The sequence below is a fragment of the Nycticebus coucang genome, chromosome 2 (genome assembly GCF_027406575.1).
Source record: "Nycticebus coucang isolate mNycCou1 chromosome 2, mNycCou1.pri, whole genome shotgun sequence".
Classification (NCBI taxonomy): Eukaryota; Metazoa; Chordata; class Mammalia; order Primates; family Lorisidae; genus Nycticebus; species Nycticebus coucang.
The window spans coordinates 24657873-24684492 of NC_069781.1; the positions used below are offsets into that span (position 1 = coordinate 24657873).

The following is a 26620-nucleotide window of genomic DNA, read 5'->3' on the forward strand; positions in this document are numbered from 1 at the left end:
TGTACATGACAATAAAAGAGAACAAAGTACTGGTACAGAAATGACAAGGCTAACTCTTACAGACATGGTGAGTGAAAGAAGACAGATAAAAGAATATACATTGTCTACTCCCATTTATATAAATTTATGAATAGCCAAGTTAATCAGCAATAGAAATCGGAATAGTGGTAACCTCAGAGTTGGGATTATTAACTGTGAAGAGGCCTAAGTGAGCTTTCTGGAGTATTGGAGACACTCTGATTTTTTTAATCTGGTGATGGTCATATCACAGTGCAATAGATGTGTGAAAACTGAGTTGTACATTTAAAGTTTGTGACTTTCCCATATGTTTTCCCTCAATTTAAAAAAAAATTGCATTTTAAGCATCCATTCACTGTCTCTTAATGACCTCTCATATAAATGAAAACAGCAACAAAATAAAGACAATTATAGTCAAGGAGTAAGGCCAAAATGAGAAATGATTAAAATAGATAATGAAACGATATTTAAAATTAAAGCTTTAAGGGATGAACAGACTTTTAAGTTCTATAGCTGTATAAAATGTAAAACTCCTCATATCTGTATTGCCTTTTAATTTCTGTTCTCTCTCTTTTTTTTTTTTTATTTCTACCCTTCTTCACTGGGAATACAGTATAGGATTCTTATTTATATCAGTCAGCAACAGCCAGTTACTGTTGCGAGGATTCATCTGAACTTTGAGCTAATGGTAAGAGTTCCTCACATTGGAATCAATAGCTCCTTTGGGAAAGTTTTATAGGAAGGATTAGTCTGAGCATATGTAATATGTAATGTGACACACCAGTGCTTCATCCCTAGGTGTCATTGTGAGAATCTAACAGAGCTTCTCAGAAAGGTTTGTTGGCTCCTTCTGGGAGTGTGGACTAAGGGGTGGTTGGTGGAGGGTGGGAGTGCAGAAGAAAGATTCCTGATACCTCTCTTTGGGTCCACCTGAGTCAGGTTTAGGTAGTCAGATTTATCTTCTAAGCTGCTTGTGGATGAATTGTCTTAACATTTCTCTTTTCCCTAGGTTCAACCCAATAACTATAGCACCTTTTATGATGACCAGAGACAAAACTGGTCCATCATGTTTGAGTCGGAAAAGGCTGCCATGGAGTTCAATAAACAGGTGATACCATCTTACTCTTCCTGTGAAGAACCATAATTCATGGTTGAATTTTCCTTAATTTTAGGAAAATATATAGAAAATCCATAATCTGCTATATTTATTAGCAACAAGCACAAAAATCCCACTAAGGACCAGGCATGGTGGTGTTTGCCTATAGTCTTAGCTTGGGAGGCTAAGGTGGAAGGATTGTCTGAGGCCAGAAGTTTGAGACCAGCCTGGGTAACATAGCAAGATCTTGTCACTACAAAAGAAAATAGAAAAGTTAGCCAGGCTTGGTGGCATATACTATAATCCCAGCTACTCAGGAGTCTGAGGCAGGAGGATCGCCTGAGCCCAGGAATGTGAGATTGCAGTGAGCTATGTTTAGGTCATTGCATTCCCACCTGGGCAGTAGATAAGACCTTGTCTCAAAAACAAGCAAACAAACAAAACCCACAAATTTTGTCACTTGAGGTATTGTATGATTTAAAGAAAATAATAGGAATACTTATTGAAACTGCTTGACAATGAGATATTTTAAGAGAAAAAAGGGCTAGTGTTGTAGCTTTTTTAGAGTTTGTCTAGCAAATTTTCTGGTACTCACTGGAAGACTACCCCCGACAAAAAAAAAGACTAAATGGAAACTTACTGATGAAAACATTTTTCTGCTTTATAAATAAATTATCTTAAGGAATAAAACTATCATTTTTTAAAAATTGTATTTTATTTTTCTATTTGACACTGTACTAGTTAAATTAAAACTGTCTTTTAAAAATAAAGTTGTGGTGCTGGGCACAGTGGCTTACGCCTATAATCCTAGCATTCTGGGAGGCTGAGGCGAGTGGACTGCCTGAACTCACAAGTTTGAGACCAGCCTGAGCTAGAGCAAGTCCTCATCTCTAAAAAATAGCCAGGTGTTGTGGCGGGCACCTGTAGTCTCAGCTACTTGGGCGGCTGAGGCAAGAGAATCACTTGAGCCCACGACTTTGAGGTTGCTGTGAGCTGTGATACCATGGCTCTCTACCAACTAAGGGCAACAAAGCGAGACTCTGTCTCAAAAAAAATAAAAAATTATAATCTTACTACCCAAAGTAACCACTGTTAACATGTTTTATGAGGTCAGACAATTAAGTTCACAAACTCATCCCCCTAAAAATACTACATGTCTCATTGTTGAATCTTGCTGCAGTCACCTTCAAAGTACTTCTGTTGGCTTTCTGGTGATGGTAGTAATAGATATTCAGCAGTGAGGTATGTGGCACTTTTTTCTAGGACAAGTTTGCGAACTTAATTGTCTGACCTCATATTTCCTTTTTTCCTGTGTATAATATACTTAAGTAGATATAGTCACTAGTTCTATGTGTTTCTTATTTTACTGAAGAAACTCATGAAAAATTATTTGAAAAATTTTCAAATACTGCATAATATGGATATTATCTTAGTTCAAACTGCTGTAACAAAGAACCATAGAGTGGATGGCTTATAAACAAGAGAAATTTATTTCTCATAGTTGTGGAGGCTGAAAGTCCAGGATCAGGTACCAGCATGGTTGGGTTCTGGTGATGCCCTTTTCTGGGTTGCTGATTGCTGTCTTCTTATTGTATCTTCACATAGAAAGAAGGCAAGAGAGCTCTCTCAGAACCAGTCATGAGGGCTCCACCCTCACTACTTACCTCCTAAAGGCCCCATCTCCTAATACTGTGACGCTGGGAATTAGGATTTCAACATAAGAATTTTGGGGATGCATATTCAGGCTATAATAGATGATCTGGGTATAATCATTACCTACTTTTAGGCCTTTCGATTTTCCATCTCTGTAGTAAATGATACAGCAGTGAGTATTTTGAAAATTATATATGTGTGTATATGTATGTATAAAGTCCGTATCATTTTTCCCCCTGCATATTTCCTTACGCTTTATTTCTATAAATGGCTGAGAATCCAGATATTTTTTAGATTCTGAATATACTTTGGTCCACTCCTTTTCAGAAAGACTATGTTGTTTCACTCTCATATCAATTTTCTTACTATATTTTTGCTAGAATTTAGAATGATCCTTTTTTTTCTTTTGGTCTGTTCACTTGGTAAAATATGGTGTCTCACTGTTTCAGTTAGCATTTATTTGATTATAATATAATATTGTGGCTTTTTAAAAAGAAAATGAATAACACGTTTCTGATGTTTATTCCATTAAAATATTGACTGTAGAATATTTATTCATAAAGAATGTGTGTGTCTGATTCGAGAGAACAGCCTTAGCCTCATTTCCTGATTATAAAGCTTTACCTATAGTGCTGTCAGAGGCAGCAGGATAGGCAGGAATGCAGCAGATAGGACTCGCTGTCATGGCCTTTGCTGTCTGTGTGGCCCTACACACCTCGGAAGTGCTTCACTGTTGATCTTCATACATACCTCGTAAAGAGCACTGGGAACTCTTTAGAGCCTTCTAGTGACCAGAATTGGGTCACAAAACCAAAATAGAGGCTGACATTCCTGGCAAATCATCCAACCAATTAATACTAGAAACAATAGGCCCGGACCTCTGTAAGAGCTGCGCTGCCCATACCTCCGTAAGAACTGCACTACAACTGCGATCGGTGCCCACCCAGACCTCAGTAAGAGCTACGCCAAGACCCCCAACCAGCGCCCCGCGCCCACCGGGCCTCCACACGCCCTGACCAGGAACTGCGAGAGCCGTGCAACCCTGCATTCTCCCTCTTGTACCCTCCCTGCCTCCACACCGGCCTGCTTGTCTGGCCAGGGACTCTGGTAGCTGCGTGCCCTCTGGAGCCCTCCCTGCCTCTGTGCAGAGCCCTTCTCCTGGCCAGAGACTGCTGGAGCCTTGGGCTCCCTGTGCTAAAGTCACTGGGCACCAGGCACTCCTAGAATTGTGTGCACCACCACCTGCCCTGTTGCAGGATCAGGGTGTGTCACCCTCCGGAGCTGCTTCCACAACCAGAACTCCCTGGCTGGGGCAGCCCCAGAGAAACTACACAGGGTCACTCCCTACAAAGATCCAGCAACAATAGAGTGATCCCGCTGGGGTCTAATCTTGGAGAGACACCTCCCCAACTCTGAGGACGGCCAGAGGCAATGGTGAAAAACAATCATGAGCTGAAATCAACAGAAAAACTCTGGCAATATGAATAATCAGAGTAGATCAACTCCCCCAAGGATCAATGGGGCAGACACAGCACAAGATTCCATGTACAAACAAATAGCTGAGATGTCAGAAATCGAATTCAGAATCTGGATAGCAAATAAGATCGAATTAGATTCCAAGCAGTAGCCCAAAAGATATCTCAAGAATTCAACGAATTCAAAGACCAAATGACCAAAGATTTTGACACATTGACAAGAAGTTGCATCCCTCAAAGATCTGAAAAACACAGTAAAATCCCTCAGTAACAGAATGGAGCAAGCAGAAGAAAGGATTTCTGACATTGAAGACAAGCTTTCGAATGCTCCCAAACTCTTAAAGAGGAAGAGAAATGGAGGGCAAAAACAGATCACTGTCTCAGAGAGCTCTGGGATAATTCATAGAAAATCAATATTCGTCTTACAAGGATCCCCAAAAGTGATGAAGTGGCTTCACAAGGCACAGAGCCTTTTCTTCATGAGATTATTAGAGAAAACTTTCCAGACATGCCAAGAGATTCTGAAATTCAGATAGCAGACAGTTTCACAACCCCAGCACGACTTAACCCAAATAAGACATCCCCCAGGCACATCATAATCAATTTCACTAAAGTTAATAATATGAAGGAGAAAATTCTGAAAGCAGCCTGACGAAAGAAAACCATCACCTACAAGGGGAAGAATATTAGAATAACTGCAGATCTCTCTGCTGAAACCTTTCAAGCTAGAAGAGGATGGTCATCGACTTTTAATCTCCTAAAACAAAATAACTTTCGACCCAGGATCCTGTACCCAGCTAAACTGAGTTTCATTTATGGCAGAGAAATTAAATACTTTAACGACATTCACATGTTGAAGAAATTTGCCATAACTAAACCAGCTCTCTAGGATATTCTCAGACCTATCCTTCATAAAGACCAGCATAACCCTCCACCACAAAAGTAAACCCACCTGGAAAATTTTGATCAAATTTTGATCAACTTCCACAGTCACAAAAGGATTAAAAATGTCCACTGGACTCTCGAAAGGTTTATCAATATTCTCAATTAATGTGAATGGTTTAAACTGTCCTCTAAAGAGGCACAGGTTGGCTGACTAGATACGAAAACTCAAGCCAGGTATCTGCTGCATACAAGAATTGCATCTTACATTAAAAGACAAATATAAACTCATGGTGAAGGGATGGTCATCTATACTCCAGGCAAATGGAAAGCAGAAAAAAGCAGGCATTGCAATTCTATTCGCAGACGCAATAGGCTTTAAACCAACCAAAGTAAGGAAGGATAAGGATGGACACTTCATATTTGTTAAAGGTAATAGACAATATGATGAGATTTCAATTATTAATATTTATGCACCCAACCAGAATGCACCTCAATTTATAAGAGAAACTCTAACAGACATGAGCAACTTGATTTCCTCCAGTTCCATAGTAGTTAGAGATTTTAACACCCCTTTAGCAGTGCTGGATAGATTCTCCAAAAAGAAGCTAAGCAAAGAAATTTTAGATTTAAACTTAACCATTCAACATCTGAACTTAACAGACATCTACAGAACATTTCATCCCAACAAAACTGAATATACATTCTTCTCATCAGCCCACGGAACATACTCCAAAATCAACCACATCCTAGGCCACAAATCTAACCTCAGCAAATTTTAAAAAACAGAAATTATTCCTTGCATCCTCTTAGACCATCATGGAATAGAAGTTGAACTCAATAATAATAGGAGTCTGAATACCCATACAAAAACATGGAAGCTAAACAACCTTATAGTGAAGGATAGATGGGTTATAGACGAGATTAAGAAGGAAATCACTAATTACTAAATTACTAAACCTCTTACAAAATATAGAAAAAGAAGGAATATTACCCAACACGTTCTACGAAGGAAACATCACCTTGATCCCTAAACCAGGGAAAGACCCAACAAGAAAAGAAAATTATATACAAATATCACTAATGAATATTGATGATAAAATACTCAATAAGATCCTAATGAACAGAATCCAACAACACATCAAAAAAATTATACACTGTGACCAAGTGGGATTTATCCCAGGGTCTCAAAGCTGGTTCAATATACATAAATCTATAAATGTAATTCAGCACATAAACAAACTAAAAAATAAAGACCATATGATTCTCTCAATTGATGCAGAAAAGGCTTTTGATAATATCCAGCATCCCTTCATGATCAGAACACTTAAGAAAATTGGTATAGAAGGGACATTTCTTAAACTGATAGAGGACATCTACAGCAAACCCACAGCCAATATCGTACTGAATGGAGTTAAATTGAAATCATTTCCACTTAGATCAGGAACCAGGCAATGTTGTCCATTGTCTCCATTGCTCTTTAACATTGTAATGGAAGTTTTAGCCATTGCAATTAGGGAAGAAAAGGAGATCAAGGGTATCCACATAGGGTCAGAAGAGATCAAACTTTCACTCTTTGCAGATGATATGATCGTATATCTGGAAAACACTAGGGATTCTACTACAAAACTTGAGAAGTGATCAAGGAATACAGCAGTGTCTCAGGCTACAAAATCAACACCCATGAATCTGTAGCCTTTATATATACCTTTATATATACCAATAATAACCAAGCTGAAAAAACAGTCAAGAACTCTATTCCTTTCACAGTAGTGCCAAAGAAGATAAAACATTTGGGAGTATACCTAACAAAGGATGTGAAAGATCTCTACAAAGAGAACTATGAAACTTTAAGAAAAGAAATAGCTGAAGATGTTAACAAATGGAAAAACATACCATGCTCATGGCTGGGAAGAATCAACATTGTTAAAATGTCTGTACTACCCAAAGCAATATATAATTTTAATGCAATTCCTATTAAAGCTCCATTGTCATATTTTTAAAATCTTGAAAAAATAATACTTTGTTTTATATGGAATCAGAAAAAACCTCGAATAGCGAAAACATTACTCAGCAATAAAAACAAAGCTGGAGGAATCACGCTACCAGACCTGAGACTGTACTATAAATCGATAGTGATCAAAACAGCATGGTACTGGCACAAAAACAGAGAAGTAGATGTCTGGAACAGAATAGAGAACCAAGAGATTAATCCAGCTACTTACCGTTATTTGATCTTTGACAAGCCAATTAAAAACATTCAGTGGGGAAAAATTCCCTATTTAACAAATGATGCTGGGTGAACTGGCTGGTGACCTTTAAAAGACTGAAACTAGACCCACACCTTTCACCATTAACTAAGATAGACTCTCACTGGGTAAAAGATATAAACTTAAGACATGAAACTATAAAAATACTTGAAGAAAGTGCAGGGAAAACTCTTGAAGGAATCAGCCTGGGTGAATATTTTATGAGGAGAACTCCCCAGGCAATTGAAGCAGTATCAAAAATACATTACTGGGGGCGGCGCCCGTGGCTCAATGAGTAGGGCGCCGGCCCCATATGCCGAGGGTGGCGGGTTCAAACCCAGCCCCGGCCAAACAGCAACAAAAAAATAGCCGGGCGTTGTGGCGGGCGCCTGTAGTCCCAGCTGCTCGGGAGGCTGAGGCAAGAGAATCGCGTAAGCCCAAGAGTTAGAGGTTGCTGTGAGCCGTGTGACGCCACGGCACTCTACCCAAGGGCGGTACAGTGAGACTCTGTCTCTACAAAAAAAAAAAAAAAAAATACATTACTGGGACCTAATCAAACTAAAAAGTTTCTGCACAGCCAAGAGCATAGTAAGTAAAGCAAGCAGACAGCCTTCAGAATGGGAGAAAATATTTGCAGGTTATACCTCTGACAAAGGTTTAATAACCAGAATCCACAGAGAACTCAAACCTATTAGCAAGAAAAGAACAAGTGATCCCATTTCAGGGTGGGCAAGGGACTTGAAGAGAAACTTCTCTAAAGAAGACAGACGCACGATCTACGAACACATGAAAAAATGTTCATCATCCTTAATCATCAGAGAAGTGCAAATCAAAACTACTTTGAGATGTCACCTAACCCCAGTAAGAGTAGCCCACATAACAAAATCCCAAAACCAGAGACGTTGGCGTGGATGTGGAGGAAAGGGCACACTTCTATACTGCTGGTGGGAATGTCCAGTAATACGTTCCTTCTGGAAGGATGTTTGGGGAATACTTAGGGACCTAAAAATAGACCTGCCATTTGATCCTATAATTCCTTTACTAGGTTTATACCCAGAAGACCAAAAATCACAACATAACAAAGACATCTGTACCAGAATGTTTATCGCAGCCCAATTCACAATTGCTAAGTCATGGAAGAAGCCCAAGTGCCCATCCACCCATGAATGGACTATCAAATTGTGGTACATGTATACCATGGAATATTATGCAGCGTTAAAGAAAGATGGAGACTTTACCTCTTTCATGTTTACATGGATGGAGCTGGAACATATTCTTAGCAAAGTATCTCAGGAATGGAAGAAAAAGTATCCAGTGTACCCAGCCCTACTATGAAGCTAATTTATAGCTTTCATATGACAGCTATAACCAAACTATAGCACAAGAATATGGGGAAAGGGCCAAGGAAGGGGAAGGGAGTGAGAAGGTTAGGGTGGACGGAGGGTGATGGGTGGGGCCACACCTACGGTGCATCTTAGAATGGGTACAGGTGAAACTTAGTAAATGCAGAATACAAATGTCTACATACAGTAACTAAGAAAATGCCATGAAGGCTATGGTGAACAGTTTGATGAGAATATTTCATATTGTATATATAACCAGCACATTGTACCCCTTGATTGCACCCAGCTGTGATTTACAATAAAAAAAAAAAATGTGTCTGATTCATTTGTTTAAGATTTGTGCTAAGATAATATGGCCAAATCCATAGCTGTAATTATATGAATTTTGGGAATATGACTTGATTTTGTGAGGGCCTTCTTTCCACGTATATTCATTGCCCTTAGTAGGGTGATATGGCATCATAGCTCACAGCAACCTCAAATTCTTGGGCTCAAGCAATTCTCTTGTCTCAGCCTCTCAAGTAGCTAGGACTACAGGCACCCATCACAAAGCCTCCCTATCTTTAGAGACGAGGACTCACTCTTGCTCAGTCTAGTCCCAGTGTATTTTCTTTAGAAGTGCCTTTTGAAATATTTTCCATTGCAACCAAAGCAAAGAGACAACCTACACAATGGGAAAGGATATTTGCATATTTTCAATCAGACAAAAGCTTGATAACTAGGATTTATAGAGAACTCAAATTAATCCACATGAAAAAAGCCAACAATCCCATATGTCAATGGGCAAGAGACATGACTAGAACTTTCTCTAAAGATGACAGACAAATGGCTAACAAACACATGAAAAAATGTACATCATCTCTATATATTAGAGAAATGCAAATCAAAACAACCCTGAGATATCATCTAACCCCAGTGAGAATGGCCCACATCACAAAATCTCAAAACTACAGATGCTGGCGTGGATGTGGAGAGAAGAGAACACTTTTACACTGCTGGTGGGACTGCAAACTAGTACAACCTTTCTGGAAGGAAGTATGGAGAAACCTCAAAGCACTCAAGCTAGACCTCCCATTTGATCCTGCAATCCCATTACTGGGCATCTACCCAGGAGGAAAAAAATCCTTTTATCATAAGGACACTTGTACTAGACTGTTTATTGCAGCTCAATTTACAATCGCCAAAATGTGGAAACAGCCTAAATGCCCACCAACCCAGGAATGGATTAACAAGCTGTGGTATATGTATACCATGGAATACTATTCAGCCATTAAAAAAAATGGAGACTTTACATCCTTCGTATTAACCTGGATGGACGTGGAAGACATTATTCTTAGTAAAGCACCACAAGTATGGAGAAGCATGAATCCTATGTACTCAATTTTGATATGAGGACAATTAATGACAATTAAGGTTATGGGGGGGGGAAGCAGAAAGGGATGGTAGAGGGGGCCTTGGTGTGTGTCACACTTTATGGGGGCAAGACATGATTGCAAGAGGGACTTTACCTAACAATTGCAATCAGTGTAACCTGGCTTATTGTACCCTCAATGAATCCCCAACAATAAAAAAAAATAAGTATTTTCCATTGCTTTCCAATCATTGAAATAGTAAATCCATATAGTAATCATAGTTAATGGTTTTTAAGCAACTTACTATTATTTGCCAGGTATGTTGCCAAGTATTCTACTTATATTAATTCACTTAATTTTTATAACCATCCTATGAGAAATGTGAAGCTTTTATCTCTATTTTGTAAATGGGGACTTTTGAATAAATAGAGATTCAGTTGTTTGGCCAAGGTCACAAAGTTAATAAGTGGCAGTGCTGTGTCTGTACCCAGATATTCTGACTTCAAAACCATACTCTCAGGCCCGTCAATTCCTAGCAAGATGGCTGACTTTGGGATGGTTTCCTTCTGAACATGGTATCTATTTTTTTAGTGGATGTAACTGTTTGAGAAAGAGCAGTAGCAATATTGGAACGAGCACTTATTGGGCTTCAGTTAATGCTACCTGGATTTTGTCTTGCAGGTGTGCATTGCCAAGTACAATAGCTCCTCTTCCCTAGATACAGTGCTCTCCCAGGACCTCATCGTGGCAGAGGGCCCTGCTGTGGAAATTGGAGATTCTTTGGAAGTGGCCTATACCGGCTGGCTCTTTCAGAATCATGGACTGGGCCAGGTAAGATGTACCCTGCAAGTTCTTTTCTATTTAAGTAGCATAAGGACCATTCACAGTGAAGGTATCATTACTGTGAATTGCTGCTCTCATCAAACAAATTTTTTAGGATCTCTGCTTTAGTTGCTGCAACTGCTTTTGGCTATATCATAAAATGTTAACATGTAAAATCTACTCAGTGCCGCTCTTTCCTGTTCATGGAAAGTGGAAACCAAATTCCTAAATTCTGTTATTTTTGCTAATTGTTTATGTGTATGTCTTATTCTGTTATACCAGTTTTAAACTTGAATATATCCTTACGGGATTAGGTCTTAAAACTTCTTTTTAGACCCTTTTCAGAGTTTGTCTCATAGTAGATACTGTAAATATGTTGGACTTTTTGTATTTCAATATTATTAAATCCTTAAAAGCAATATAGTATAAGAGAAATATCTTTAGACTATGACTTTTTTTAAAAATGTGGATTCAAGTCTCAATTCTATCCTAATTTGACATTGATCAAGTCACTTAAGCTCTTTACTTTTTTTCTAGTTATAAATGGGGGTTAATGATCCTTACTTTGCTTACTTGGCAGGATTGGTTTCAGCATCAAATGAGATAATTAATTTGAAAATGCTTTTTAGAGGAAAAGTGTTTAATTGAATATGTGGTGGTAGAAATATATATTTTTTAAACCTGGAAAACCATTGTCTCGGAGATAATGTGATAAAACCCTTTAGCCATAATGTGGTCTTATCTTTTCAGTCCTTTAAAATTACTTTCTGTTCAGGCATGGTGATTCATGCCTGTAATGCTAGCATTCTGGGAGGCCTAGGCGGGTAGAATGCTTGAGCTCAGGAGTTTCTAGGCCAGCCTGAGTAAGAGTGAGACCCTGTGTCTACGAAAAATAGAAAAAATTAGCCAGGTGTAGTGGTGTATACCCTATAATTCCAGCTACTTAGGAGGCTGAGGCAAGAGGATAGCTTGAGCCCAGGAGTTTGAGGTTGCTGTGAATTGTGACACCACGGTACTGTAACCTGGGGCAACAGAGTGAGGCTGTCTCAAAAAAAAAAAAAAAAAAACATTATATATATATATATATATATATACACACACACACACATATATATTCTTGGTATATTTGATATTCCCTATTTCAGAAGTACTGTGCTTGTGTATAGTTAGTTGAATATCACAGTGATTCTTACTGTTTTTGAAACTGGGTGATTTCATTTACTTTTTTTCAAATTGCAGGTTTTTGATTCCACTGTTAACAAAGATAAACTGCTTCGCCTGAAATTAGGATCAGGAAAAGTCATCAAGGTAAAGGTTTAACTGTGTTTTTGTGTGATTTTATCAGTGACAATGGGCTTAATTTAGGTTTAATTTTGTGGGATTTTTCTAACCAGAATATATTTTCTAAGAGTCTGGATATGCTTGGTTGAAAAGTAGGAGGGAGGGCAGGTGCAGTGGGTCACAACTGTAATCCCCGCACTCTGGGAGGCCAAGGTGGGTGGATTGCCTGAGCCCACTGGTTCGAGACCAGCCTGAGCCATACCAAGACCTTGTCTCAAAAAATAGCCAGGTATTGTGGCAGGCACCTATAGTCCCAACTACTTGAGAGGTAGAGGCAAGAGAATCACTTGTGCCCAAGATTTTTGAGGTTGCTGTGAGCTGTGACGACATGGCAGTCTACGGAGGGTGACGCCTGTGGCTCAGTGAGTAGGGCACCGGCCCCATATGCCGAGGGTGGCAGGTTCAAACCCAGCCCTGGCCAAACTGCAACAAAAAAATAGCCGGGTGTTGTGGCGGGCACCTGTAGTCCCAACTGCTTGGGAGGCTGAGGCAAGAGAATCACGTAAGCCCAAGAGTTAGAGGTTGCTGTGAGCCGTGTGACCTCATGGCACTCTACCCGAGGGCGGTACAGTGAGACTCTGTCTCTACAAAAAAAAAAAAAGAAAGAAAGAAAGAAGTAGGAAGGGAAAAATGTGTTACCTTATCTGCATTTGGAAGATTTTTATCTATGGGGACATTATATGAACATGGGTACATATGTTCCTTGTAGTCCCTACCCTTTCTTTTCACCCTGTGACTCTGTGAGAGTTATTACCTCCTTTCCTGTACCCTAAATAAGGAAAAAGACAAAACTGATTCTTCTAGAAGTATGTCATAATGGGTTTATTCTCGTCTGAGTTGCTTTGAATCAGCACTTCTCAGTCCCCATGGGAAGCAACTGTGAGGACATAGCAGGAGGAGCACTGATATTGGAATCTGAGGACCTGGGTTCACTTTGAGAGGTTTTTCTTTATCAGCTGCACAGGAGTCTTATAAATTAGAGTATTTTACAATATTGGGTATCCTGGTGTCAGGACATACTGATACACTGTGCTGTACTCTTTCATCAGCTTTTCTCCATCACTTTGTTTATGACTGCTTTTCCCAGAATCCTTTGAAGACTTTGTCCTGCAGATCTTAAAAGTTAAGGCATGATCTTTTTTTTTTTTTCTCTTCTTCTTTGTTGCAGTTTTTGGCCGGGGCCAGGTTTGAACCCGCCACCTCTGGTATATGGGACAGGCACCCTACTCCTTGAGCCACAGGCACTGCCAAGGCATGATTTTTGAAGCTAGACAGATCTAGTGTTGAATCTCAGCTTGGAGACAATATACTAACTGTATGATCTTGGCCTGCTTACTTAAGCTCCACAACCCTCAGTTTTCTTATATGTAGGATGAGAATAATGCTATCAACCTTGTGTGGTTATTTTGGGGGACTAAACAAGATAATTCATGTAAAGCACATAGCATAATGCCTGGAATAATATGCTTAAAAATCATAGCCTTATTTCTTTTTTACTGCCATTCTTTTATTCCCTCATTTTCTCTCATCACTTAAGAGCATATTTAATATACTTTTATAAAGTATATTAAAAAGGTTTTACAAAGTTCAGAAGGCATGGACTAAACCTAAAAGTGTGTATAAGTGGAAACCTGATGTTCCTAGACTTGTCTTAGGAGGAGCTTCTTACCTGATGCGCTGTTTCCCATCTCTGATTCCTAAAGGGCTGGGAGGATGGAATGCTAGGCATGAGAAAAGGCGGGAAGCGGTTACTTGTCATCCCTCCAGCCTGTGCTGCTGGCTCTGAAGGAGTTATAGGTTGGATTCAAGCAGCAGACTCAACCCTGGTGTTTGAGGTGGAAATCAGACGGGTGAGTGAAATTGTGCTGTGTTGTATTTGATGAACCCTCTGACTGTCTTTTTGCTAGTTAAGTAAAGTGAATAAATATGTTTGAAAACCAGGTTCTGAAGACATAGATTTCATTTTAAAAGTAGAAACAGCATAGTCAGAGCAACATCCTTGAAATCTAAAGATCAAGAAAGGGGGAGAAAATGAACATAAATGTATTTATTGCCAATGAACTGTACATTTAAAAATGGTAAAGATGGGTCAGGGATAGTGGCTCATGCCTATCATCCTAGCACTCTGGGAGGTCAAGGCAGGTGGATTGTCTCAGCTCAGGAGTTTAAGACAAGCCTAAGCAATAGTGAGACCCCATCTCTACTAAAAATATTAAAACTAGCCAGGTGGTATAGAGTACCTGTAGTGCCAGCTACTCAGGATTCTGAGTTAAGGGGATAGCTTGAGCCCAAGAATGTGAAGTTGCTATAAGCTATGATGCCATGGTACTCTACCCAGGGCACAGAGTGAGATTTTTTGTCTCAAAAAAAAAAAAAAAAAGGTAAAATGGTAGATTATATATGTTCAGTATAGTTTACCTTAATAAAAAAATTAATTTTGGCTCCATGCCTATAGCTCAGTGGCTAGGGCACCAGCCACATACACTGGAGCTGGTGGGTTCAAACCCAGGCCAGGCCTGCCAGACAACAATGACTAGTACAACAACAACAACAAGAATAGCTGGGCATTGTAGTGGGCACCTGTAGTCCAGCTACCTGGGAGGCTGAGGCAAGAGAATTGCTTAAGCCCAAGAGTTTGAGGTTGCTGTGAACTGTGATACCACTCTACCAAGGGCGATATACTGAGACTCTATTTCAAAATAGAAAAAAAAAAAAAAATTAACTTTTTTTTGTTATTGAGACATAGTCTCTCTTTGTCGCCCTCAATAGAGTGCTATGGCATCATAGCTCACAACAACCTCAAACTCTAGGGCTGAAGTGATTCTCTTGCCTCAGACTCCCAAGTAGCTGGGACTATAGGCACCCACCATAATACCCAGCTATTTTAAGAGACGAGGTCTTAACTCTGGCTCAGACTGGTCTCGAACGCCTAAGTTTAGGCGATCTACCCACCTCGGCCTCCCAGAGTGCTAGGTTACAGATGTGAGTCACTGTGCCCTGCCAAAAATTTGATTTTTTAAAAAGGACCAAGTTTTATGTCCTTCCTGGCCCTCTGTTCAGTTGAGAAGAGGTTATGACTTTGAGCAAATCACTTCTGCACACTAAGCTTCTTTTCATTTTGTCTAAAAATAGTGATTTCTGCCCGATATGTGTGTATGTGTATATATATAAATCTTTTTTCTTAGTGATTGTATGGCTACTAATTTATGTATTTTCCTCTCTCTGTCATGTCGTAATAATAAAAAACTGGCAATAACCCAAGTGTCCATTAAGAGACTGATTAAATTATGGTTTCTTCATAAAATGGGTTTTTATGTAACTCATAAAGAATATCCAAAATCCATTGTTATGTGAAGGAAGCAAGCTGCAGAACAGGATAGTGTGGTCTTGTGTGTTTATGTGTACACAGACACATATATTAAAGACAAACACATGCCCATATATTCATAGAAAATTTCTATAAGCTTTAAAAGACATGATTAAAAGTGATTTCTTTCCCCCCCCGGAAAATAGAAGTGGAATTCAGAAACGTTTACTTTTTAGCATTGTACCTTTTGTACCATCTAAAAATGTTATCATAAATATATATAATTTCTATAATAAAACTATAGCAAGTTGTAGTTAATTAACTTTATTCTACCCTCCACTCCCCAAATGACCCTAGTTGCTTTATGCTGTGATTATTATTAGATAGATTAAAATGTGATAGGGTTTGTGACTATGAATTATAAAATACCATACAAATAGGAATATTATCATCTTCATTGTGATAGATAACAAACTAATTTGAATCTACTAGGGGTGACATAGTAAGACAAAATGTTCTAGTAAGACAAAATGGCAAGCCTTGACTGGGTTTGAATCCACCATCTCCAGTGTATGTGGCTGGTGCCCTAGCCGCTGAGCTACAGGTGCTGAGCCTTTTTTTTTTTTTTTTTTTTTTTTGAGACAGTCTTACTATGTCACCCTTGGTAGACTGCTGTGGAGTCACAGCTCACAGCAACCTCAAACTCTTGGGCTTAAGCAATTCTCCTGTCTCAGCCTCCCAAGTAGCTGGGAATACAGGCACCTGCCGCAACACCCGGCTATTTTTTGTTGCAGTTGTCATTGTTGTTTAGCTGGCCCTGCTGGGTTTAAACCCACTAGCTTTGGTGTATGTGGCTGGCACTGTAACCACTGTGCTACGGGCACTGAGCCTATTCCCGCAGCTTTTATACTCTCTCAATTTTCCCTTGAATTTGAAGAAATCATGGTTGGTGATAGATAACAAACTAATTTGAATCTACTAGGGGTGACACAGTAAGACAAAATGTTCTAGTTTACCAGTAACAAAATTGCAAATTAACATGCATAGTAAAGTGATAAGGCTAATGAAGGATGATAATACCCAGTGTGGTAAGAATGTTGAGACAGAGTCATACACTACTTTTGGCATCTTTCCATTGGGAAATTTAATGGTATATATTAAAAGCCTATTGGGCGATGCCTGTGGCTCAAAGGAGTAGGGCGCCATCTCCATATGCTAGAGATGGTGGGTTCAAGCCCAGCCATGGCCAAAAACTGCAAAAAAAAAAAGCCTGCAATATTTATCCAACAATTTAACTTCTGGGAATTTATACTTCGGAAATATTTAAGATGCTATGGCAAGACATATATATAAAGCTATTCACAAAAGCATTGTTTATGCTTAAAATAAGCTAAATGTCTAAAAGTGAGGAATGGTGAAATATATTTGGTAATAGCATGAGTATTTTTGACTTTATTATTATTTTTTTTTATTGAGACAGAGTCTTAATTTGTTGCCCTCTGTAGGGCATCATAACTCACAGCAACCTCAAACTCGGGCTCAAGCTATTCTCTTGCCTCAGCCTCCCTAGTAGCTGGGACTACAGGCACCTGCCATAGCACACAACTATTTTTTTGTTGTTATTTATTTGTTTGTTTGTTTTTTAGCAGGCCTGGGCCAGGTTCGAACCTACCAGCCCTAGTGTACATAGCCAGCACCCTAACTACTGACCTATGGACACCGAGCCTATGACTTTATTTCTTAAAAGCCTTTGGAGACTTTTTCCTATAGATAATAGCATTAAGAGGCTGACCCTTGAAGCCAGACAGACTCTTCAGTAGTTAAAAATAATATTGTAAATTATTTGGAAATATGTTAATACAGCAGTGAGTAAGCCAAACAGGTTATAAAACAATATGGCCTAGTTTTGTAAAAAAAATAACATATAATATGTTGGTCATTGAATTGTAAGTGATTATTACTATTAGCGTTTTGCCTAGCTACATTTTCTGATTTGCCTATGAGTGGATAATAGCTTGTGTAATAGAGAATAAGTGAGAAGAAAGGAGGAAAAGTGTATTTGTATTCTATTCTACCTGTGCTGGCTCTTTCCCTAGGTGAAGTTTGCCAGAAATTCTGGCTCTGATGGGCACAGTGTTAGTTCCCGGGATTCTACTGCTCCTTCTCCCATCCCTGGTGCTGACAGCCTCTCTGCTGACACTCTTGTGTCACCACCCACATCAGTGCCTTTCAAATCAGGGTAAGATACTGGGATTGTATCAAGTATTTTGTTATCCATAACAGTGATTTTTGAAGGGGTTCAGAAATAATGATATAGTCAAAAATAAAATAATTTTAAATAACTAGAAAACATAGAATCAGGGAGATGGGGAAAATACTTGCATCAGATTTTTCTGTCCATAGTGTGTAAAATACTAACTCATATAGATAAGAATGTCTGCAAAATCCTGGAAGGGAATTGAGCAAAGGGCATAAATACAAATATACCGTTGTAAAAATGTAAACAACAAGCATTCAGATGGAAAGTTGTTCATCTTCACTAGCATTCACAAATTATGCAAACTAAAAAAAAGTGAAAATTCTGTTTAACGGCCATAAAATTGGCAAGCATTTTAAAAAATAATTTATTTATCTAGTGTAACCTGTATTATCTCAGTGTATGTCTTACTTGCTTTCAGGGAGCCGTCTCTTCGTACCAAATCTAACTCCTTCAGTGAACAGCTTACAATAAATACAGTAAGTGTGAGAGTCTGTCTCCCTTTTCCCCAGTGTGCTGAGGTTTCGAGCACCTAGCATATGTTAGGTTCTCAACAAATGTTGAGAACTTTATTCATTTCTCCTTACTTGGGCATCAGTTTAAGTTAGACTGGCTTCTTCATAGACAGGCTTTGGTTCAAATCTTGATTCTTTTTTTTTTTTTTTTATTGTTGGGGATTCACTGAGGGTACAATAAGCCAGGTTACACTGATTGCAATTGTTAGGTAAAGTCCCTCTTGAAATCATGTCTTGCCCCCATAAAGTGTGACACACACCAAGGCCCCACCCACCTCCCTCCTTCCCTCTTTCTGTTTCCCCCCCCATAACCATAATTGTCATTAATTGTCCTCATATCAAAATTGAGTACATAGGATTCATGCTTCTCCATTCTTGTGATGCTTTACTAAGAATAATGTCTTCCACGTCCATCCAGGTTAATACGAAGGATGTAAAGTCTCCATTTTTTTTAATGGCTGAATAGTATTCCATGGTATACATATACCACAGCTTGTTAATCCATTCCTGGGTTGGTGGGCATTTAGACTGTTTCTACATTTTGGCGATTGTAAATTGAGCTGCAATAAACAGTCTAGTACAAGTGTCCTTATGATAAAAGGATTTCTTTCCTTCTGGGTAGATGCCCAGTAATGGGATTGCAGGATCAAATGGGAGGTCTAGCTTGAGTGCTTTGAGGTTTCTCCATACTTCCTTCCAGAAAGGTTGTACTAGTTTGCAGTCCCACCAGCAGTGTAAAAGTGTTCCCTTCTCTCCACATCCACGCCAGCATCTGTAGTTTTGAGATTTTGTGATGTGGGCCATTCTCACTGGGGTTAGATGATATCTCAGGGTTGTTTTGATTTGCATTTCTCTAATATATAGAGATGATGTACATTTTTTCATGTGTTTGTTAGCCATTTGTCTGTCATCTTTAGAGAAAGTTCTATTCATGTCTCTTCTCCATTGATATAAGGGATTGTTGGCTTTTTTCATGTGGATTAATTTGAGTTCTCTATAGATCCTAGTTATCAAGCTTTTGTCTGATTGAAAATATGCAAATATCCTTTCCCATTGTGTAGGTTGTCTCTTTGCTTTGGTTATTGTCTCCTTAGCTGTACAGAAGCTTTTCAGTTTAATGAAGTCCCATTTGTTTATTTTTGTTGTTGTTGCAATTGCCATGGCAGTCTTCTTCATGAAGTCTTTCCCCAGGCCAATATCTTCCAGTGTTTTTCCTATGCTTTCTTGGAGGATTTTTATTGTTTCATGCCTTAAGTTTAAGTCCTTTATCCGTCTTGAATCAATTTTTGTGAGTGGGGAAAGGTGTGGGTCCAGTTTCAGTCTTTTACATGTAGAACATCCAGTTCTCCCAACACCATTTATTGAATAGGGAGTCTTTCCCCCAAGGTATGTTCTTGTTTGGTTTATCAAAGATTAGGTGATTGTAAAATGTTAGTTTCATTTCTTGGTTTTCAATTCGATTCCAAGTGTCTATGTCTCTGTTTTTGTGCCAGTACCATGCTGTCTTGAGCACTATGGCTTTGTAGTACAGACTAAAATCTGGTATGCTGATGCCCCCAGCTTTATTTTTGTTACAGAGAACTGCCTTAGCTATACGGGGTTTTTTCCGGTTCCATACAAAACGCAGAATCATTTTTTCCAAATCTTGAAAGTACGATGTTGGTATTTTGATAGGAATGGCATTGAATATGTAGATTGCTTTGGGAAGTATAGACATTTTAACAATGTTGATTCTTCCAAGCCATGAGCATGGTATGTTCTTCCATTTGTTAATATCCTCTGCTATTTCCTTTCTGAGGATTTCGTAGTTTTCTTTATAGAGGTCCTTCACCTCCTTCGTTAGGTATATTCCTAAGTATTTCATTTTCTTTGAGACTATGGTGAAGGGAGTTGTGTCCTTAATTAGCTTCTCATCTTGACTGTTATTGGTGTACACAAAGGCTACTGACTTGTGGACATTGATTTTATATCCTGAAACATTACTGTATTTTTTGATGACTTCTAGGAGTCTTGTGGTTGAGTCTTTGGGGTTCTCTAAGTATAAGATCATGTCGTCAGCAAAGAGGGAGAGTTTGACCTCCTCTGCTCCCATTTGTATTCCCTTTATTTCCTTGTCTTGCCTAATTGTATTGGCTAGAACTTCCAGCACTGCGTTGAATAGTAATGGTGACAGAGGACAACCTTGGAACCTCTGGTTCCAGTTCTAAGAGGAAAACTTTCAGTTTTACTCCATTCAGTAAAATATTGGCTGTGGGTTTGTCATAGATAGCTTCAATCAGTTTTAGAAATGTGCCACCTATGCCTATACTCTTCAGTGTTCTAATTAGAAAAGGATGCTGGATTTTATCAAATGCTTTTTCTGCATCTATTGAGAGGATCATGTGATCTTTATTTTTGCCTCTGTTAATATGGTGGATAATGTTTATAGACTTGCGTATGTTAAACCAGCCTTGCATCCCTGGGATGAAGCCTACTTGATCATGATGAATGACTTTTTTGATGATAAGCTGTAATCTATTGGCTAGGATTTTGTTGAGAATTTTTGCGTCTATGTTCATGAGTGAGATTGGTCTGAAATTCTCCTTTTTGTTTGGGTCTTTTCCTGGTTTTGGTATCAGGGTGATGTTTGCTTCATAGAATGTGTTGGGGAAGATTCCTTCTTCCTCAATTTTTTGGAATAATTTCTGCAGTACAGGAATAAGCTCTTCCTTGAAGGTTTGATAGAATTCTGGAGTGAAGCCATCTGGACCAGGGCATTTTTTGGTTGGAAGATTTTTTATTGTTTCTTTGATCTCAGTGCTTGAAATTGGTCTGTTCAGGAGCTCTATTTCTTCCTGGCTGAGTCTAGGGAGAGGGTGTGATTCCAAATATTGATCCATTTCTTTCACATTGTCAAATTTCTGGGCATAGAGTTTCTGGTAGTATTCAGAGATGATCTCTTGTATCTCTGTGGGATCAGTTGTTATTTCCCCTTTATCATTTCTGATTGAGGTTACTAGAGATTTTACTTTTCTATTCCTCGTTAGTCTGGCCAATGGTTTATCTATTTTATTTATTTTTTCAAAAAACCAGCTCCTTGTTTCATTAATTTTCTGAATGATTCTTTTGTTTTCAATTTCATTGATCTCTGATTTGATTTTGGATATTTCTTTTCTTCTACTGAGTTTAGGCTTAGATTGTTCTTCTTTTTCCAATTCCATAAGATCTCTTGTGAGATTGTTGATGTGCTCTCTTTCTGTTTTTCAAATGTAGGCATCTAAAGCGATGAATTTTCCTCTCAAAACTGCTTTTGCAGTATCCCACAGGTTTTGGTAGCTTGTGTCTTCATTGTTGTTCTGCTCAAGGAAGTTAATGATTTCCTGTTTTATTTCTTCCTTCACCCATCTGTTATTCAACAAAAGATTGTTTAGTTTCCATGCCTTTGGGTGGGGTCGAGCATTTTTGTTAGAGTTGAGTTCCACCTTTAGTGTCTTATGGTCTGAGAAGATACAAGGCAAAATTTCAATTCTTTTGATTCTGTTGATATTTGTTTTGTGTCCCAGGATATGATCAATTTTGGAGAATGTTCCATGGGGTGATGAGAAGAATGTATATTCTTTATCTTTGGGATGGAGTGTTCTATATGCGTCTATCAAGCACAGTTGTTCTAGGGTCTCATTTAAGTCTCTTATATCCTTGTTTAATTTCTGTTTAGAGGATCTGTCCAGCTCTGTAAGAGGAGTGTTAAGGTCCCCTGTTATGATGGTATTATCAGATATCATATTGCTCAGACTGAGTAAGGTCTGTTTCAAGAATCTGGGAGCAGTTAAATTGGGTGCATAGATATTTAGAATTGAAATGTCTTCTTGTTGTATTTTTCCCTTGACCAATATAAAGTGACCATCTTTGTCTTTTTTGACTTTAGTTGCTTTAAATCCACATGTATCTGAAAATAAGATTGCAACTCCTCTTTTCTTCTGAATTCCATTTGCCTGAAAAATTGTCTTCCAACCCTTGACTCGGAGCTTTAATTTGTCTTTTGAAGCCAGGTGTGTTTCTTGCAGACAGCAAATGGATGGCTTGTGTTTTTTAATCCAGTCAGCCAATCTATGTCTCTTCAGTGGGGAATTCAAGCCATTAACATTTATGGAGATAATTGATAAGTGTGGTAGTATTCTATTCGTCTTATTTTTGTGAGAGTCCATTGCTTAGTTTTGTCTTTTGCATCAGTGTGGAGGTTTGGTTCTGTCCTTTAATTTCTGAGTTCTTACTTTGCTGCTGATCCATTGTGGTGGTCAGTGTGCAGAACAGGTTGAAGTATTTCCTGTAGAGCTGGTCTTGTTGTGGCAAATTTCCTCAATGTTTGTATATCCGTAAATGATTTGATTTCTCCATCAATTTTGAAGCTTAGCTTAGCAGGGTACAGAATTCTGGGCTGGAAATTGTTCTGTTTAAGTAAATTAAAGGTAGATGACCATTGTCTTCTTGCTTGGAAAGTTTCATTAGAGAAGTCTGCGGTCATTCTGATGGATTTGCCCCTGTAGGTCAACTGGCGCTTACTCCTGGCAGCTTGCAGAATCTTTTCTTTTGTCTTGACTTTGGACAGGTTCATCACAATGTGTCTTGGAGAAGCTCGGTTAGAGTTGAGGCGACCTGGGGTCCGATAGCCCTTTGAAAGCAGTGTGTCAGAATCTTTGGTGATATTTGGGAAATTTTCTTTTATAATATTCTCTAGTATGGCTTCCATTTCTCTGGGGCATTCTTCTTCCCCTTCTGGAATTCCTATAACTCGTATGTTGGAACGCTTCATAAAGTCCCATAATTCTGACAGTGAACGTTCTGCTTTCTCTCTCTTCTTTTCTGCCTCTTTTACTGAGTTATCTCAAAAACTTTCTCTTCTACCTCTGAAATTCTTTCTTCTGCATGGTCTAACCTGTTGCTGATACTTTCCCTTGCATCTTTAAGTTCCCTGATTGACTGTTTCATTTCCTTCAGCTCTGCTATATCCTTTTTATATTCTTCATATCGTTCATCTCTGATTTGATTCTGTTTTTGGATTTCCTTTTGGTTATTTTCCACTTTATTAGCAGTTTCCTTCGTTGTTTCCATCATTTCTTTCATTGTTTTCAACATGTGTATTCTAAATTCCCTTCCTGTCATTCCTAACATTTCTGTATAGGTGGAATCCTCTGCAGTAGCTACCTCATGGTCCCTTGGCGGGGTTGTTCTGGACTGGTTCTTCATGTTGCCTGGAGTTTTCTGCTGATTCTTCCTCATGGGTGATTTCTTTTATCTGTTTCCTTGCCCTAATTTTCCTTTCACTTCCTCTTGCTCTTTAAGTTCTCGTGCCTGTGGACCTGTGTGTCAAAACTGGTCTCCCCCCAAATCTTGATTCTTAATAAGCATGCAGCTTTGAGAAGATTATCTAACTTCCCAAATCTCACTTTCTTTGTTATTAAAATGGAAATAATTCTCATAGGCTCCTTATATATTTTCCTGTGAAGGTTAGAGATATTTGTGAGGCTTTGAGCTCAGAGCATATGCATGATATGTATACCTTTAATAAGTGGTAAGTATGATTATTAGGAGAATAGTGTTAGATTGGGGGAGGAACCTTGCAGTTAAAGTGCATTTCAACTTTAGAAATATTATTTATTCAAAGAGGAATATGTTAGTGGTTAATCCTACGTGCTCTCTGGTACTTACTCTCTGTAACCTTGAACAACTTACCTTCTCTAAACTTCAGGTTTATTTTCTTATCTGTAAAGTGGAGATAATGCCAATCTCTAGAGGATTTTCATGACATTAATTCATTTATTTATTTATTTATTTATTTATTTTTTGTAGTTTTTGGCCAGTGCTGGGTTTTCAACCTGTCACCTCCAGCATATGGGGCCAGTGCCCTACTCCTTTGAGCCACAGGCGCTGCCCTATTTATTTATTTTTTCAGACAGAGCCTCAAGCTGTCACCCTGGGTAGAGTGCCGTGGCATCACAGCTAACAGCAACCTCCAACTCCTGGGCTTAAGCTATTCTCTTGCCTCAGCCTCCCAAGTAGCTGGGACTACAGGCACCCACCACAACGCCTGGCTATTTTTTTGGTTGCAGTTGTCATTGTTGTTTGGCAGGCCCAGGCTGTATTCAAACTCGCCAGCTCTGGTGTATGTGGCTGGCGCCTTAGCCGCTTGAGCTACAGGCGCTGAGCCTTCATGACTTTTAAATAAAGCAATGCCTACAGAGTTTATAGTATACTGTCTCGCATATTGTAAGAGTTCACTGAACTTCAGCTCTTTTTTATTTATTTATTAATTTTTTTGAGACAAAGTCTTATCTTGTCACCCCCTATTGAGTGTTGTGGCATCATAGCTCACAGCAACCTCAAACTCTTGGGCTCAAGTGATCCTGTTGCCTTAGCCTCCCAAGTAGCTGGGACTGTAGGCACCCACCCCAGCACCGGCTATTTTTTTAGAGATGGGGTCTTGATCTTGCTCAGGCTGGTCTTGAACTCCTGAGCTCAGGCAATCCACCACGCCAGTCCTAAACTTTAGCTCTTGTTCTTTTTTCTTTTTCTTTTTCCCCCCTTTTTTACATGCCATGGCCTAGCTCTTATTATTATTGTATTACTGCTTTACTGCATACCTTTATTCTTCTTCTCTCTCAGAGGAGTTCAGTACTATTAATAATTTACTAACTAGTTGACTTTAAGCAGGTCATTGGACTTCTGTGTTTCCCCAGTGCTAAGATGAGAGTGCCAGCATACTGTTTTAATAAAGCTTGAATTCGAATGGCTTAAGGGAAAATGTGTATGATAGTTTGCTACTGCTCTGCCTCGTCCAGGAAGGTTTCTAAGTTTGCAGCATATGTACTATGTACTAAACCCTCCTAGCTTTCACCTACCACAGTGGGAAACAATAGGTGCATGGAATGAAATTGATGCTTAGTATGTCTCCATCTCTAGTTTGCTTGTTTATATTCAGCCCAAAGGAGGAATTTTTTTTTTTTTTTAAACAGAGTCTCACTCTGTCACCCTGGGTAGAGTGCCGTGGCATCATTGCTCACAGCAACCTCAAACTCATGGGTTCAAGTGATTCTGTTGCCTCAGCCACCCAAGTAGCTGGGACTGCAGATCCTCAGAGGTACCTACCACAATGTCCAGCTAGCTAAAGCAGGAATTATTAAGCAAATAATTCATCTGATATGTGTAAAAAGTGATCTCCTAAACTCAGAAGATTAAACCAAAGAATCAGAAGAAAATTGAAAAATAACTATAATTTGAGATCTTTAAACAGCCAAAAAATTGTTTAGTATTGGTTCTGTCGTATTCTGTACTCAGAGCCACTCTTCTCACCTATTTCTAAACCTCAGTAACTTCTGGTTTCTGGTAGACTAGTTGTCTGCGACTTTTCTCTTTGTCTTTTTGGTCTTCTTAAAAAAGTTTTTTTAAATTGAGGCAAAGTACATATAACATAAAATTAACTATATTTTTCCATTTAAGTTTTTATTTTGTTTTGATAAGTAGTTACATTCATATGGCACAACTGTCAAAACCATATAACAGGCTCGGCGCCTATAGCTCAAACAGCTAAGGCACCAACCACATACACCAGAGCTGGCGGGTTCAAATCCGGCCCGGGCCTGCCGAACAATGACAATTACAACCAGAAAATAGCCAGGCGTTGTGGTGGGCACCTGTAGTCCCAGCTACTCAGGCGCCTGCGGCAAGAGAATTGCTTAAGCCCAGGAGTTGGAGGTTGCTGTGAGCTGTGATGCCACAGCACTCTACCCAGGGCAATAGCTTGAGGCTCTGTCTCAAAAAAAAAAAAAAAAAAAATACAAGATCTACATTATGAGGACTCACTCCTATTCCTGTCCCCATCTTACCTTTCCATCTCACTCCCCTTAGGTAATTGCTTTTTTAGTTTCTTATGCAGGTGCATGCCAATAAAATATATCCTCCATCTTTTCACACATGCAAAATAGCATTTGCTTTGTCCATATAATACTATATACATGCAAAACACAATATATCTTTTCATGTTAGTATACAGAAAGCTTCCTCATTCTTGTTTTTTTTTTGAGACAGAGTCTTACTATGTTGCCCTTGGTAGAGTGCTATGGCGTCACAGCTCACAGCAACCTCCAATTCTTGGGCTTAGGCGATTCTCTTGCCTCAGCCTCCCAAGTAACTGGAACTACAGGCGCCTGCCACAATGCCCGTTATTTTTTTTTTTCTTTGTTGCAATTGTCATTGTTGGTTAGCTGACCTGGGCTGGGCTCAAACACGCCAGCATGTGGTGCATGTGGCTGGTGCTATAATCACTGTGCTGCGGGC

At 39.0% G+C, this 26620-nt stretch overlaps 1 protein-coding gene and 1 non-coding gene across 4 annotated transcripts in view; both read left to right on the forward strand.

The window, feature by feature from the left end:
- FKBP15 (FKBP prolyl isomerase family member 15) overlaps positions 1–26620 on the forward strand; it is a 73703-nt gene that overhangs the window by 16214 nt on the left and 30869 nt on the right. For all 3 annotated transcript variants that reach the window (XM_053565497.1, XM_053565505.1, XM_053565514.1), the window contains exons 5-11: positions 632–706; positions 1028–1126; positions 10750–10899; positions 12130–12198; positions 13935–14081; positions 17635–17777; positions 18217–18274. In XM_053565497.1, coding sequence (XP_053421472.1) covers positions 632–706; positions 1028–1126; positions 10750–10899; positions 12130–12198; positions 13935–14081; positions 17635–17777; positions 18217–18274 — 741 coding nt within the window. The remainder of the gene's footprint in view (positions 1–631; positions 707–1027; positions 1127–10749; positions 10900–12129; positions 12199–13934; positions 14082–17634; positions 17778–18216; positions 18275–26620) is intronic.
- Positions 1660–1721, forward strand: LOC128580133 (U7 small nuclear RNA). The gene has a single exon (XR_008378470.1). It is a non-coding gene; the product is annotated as a U7 small nuclear RNA (small nuclear RNA).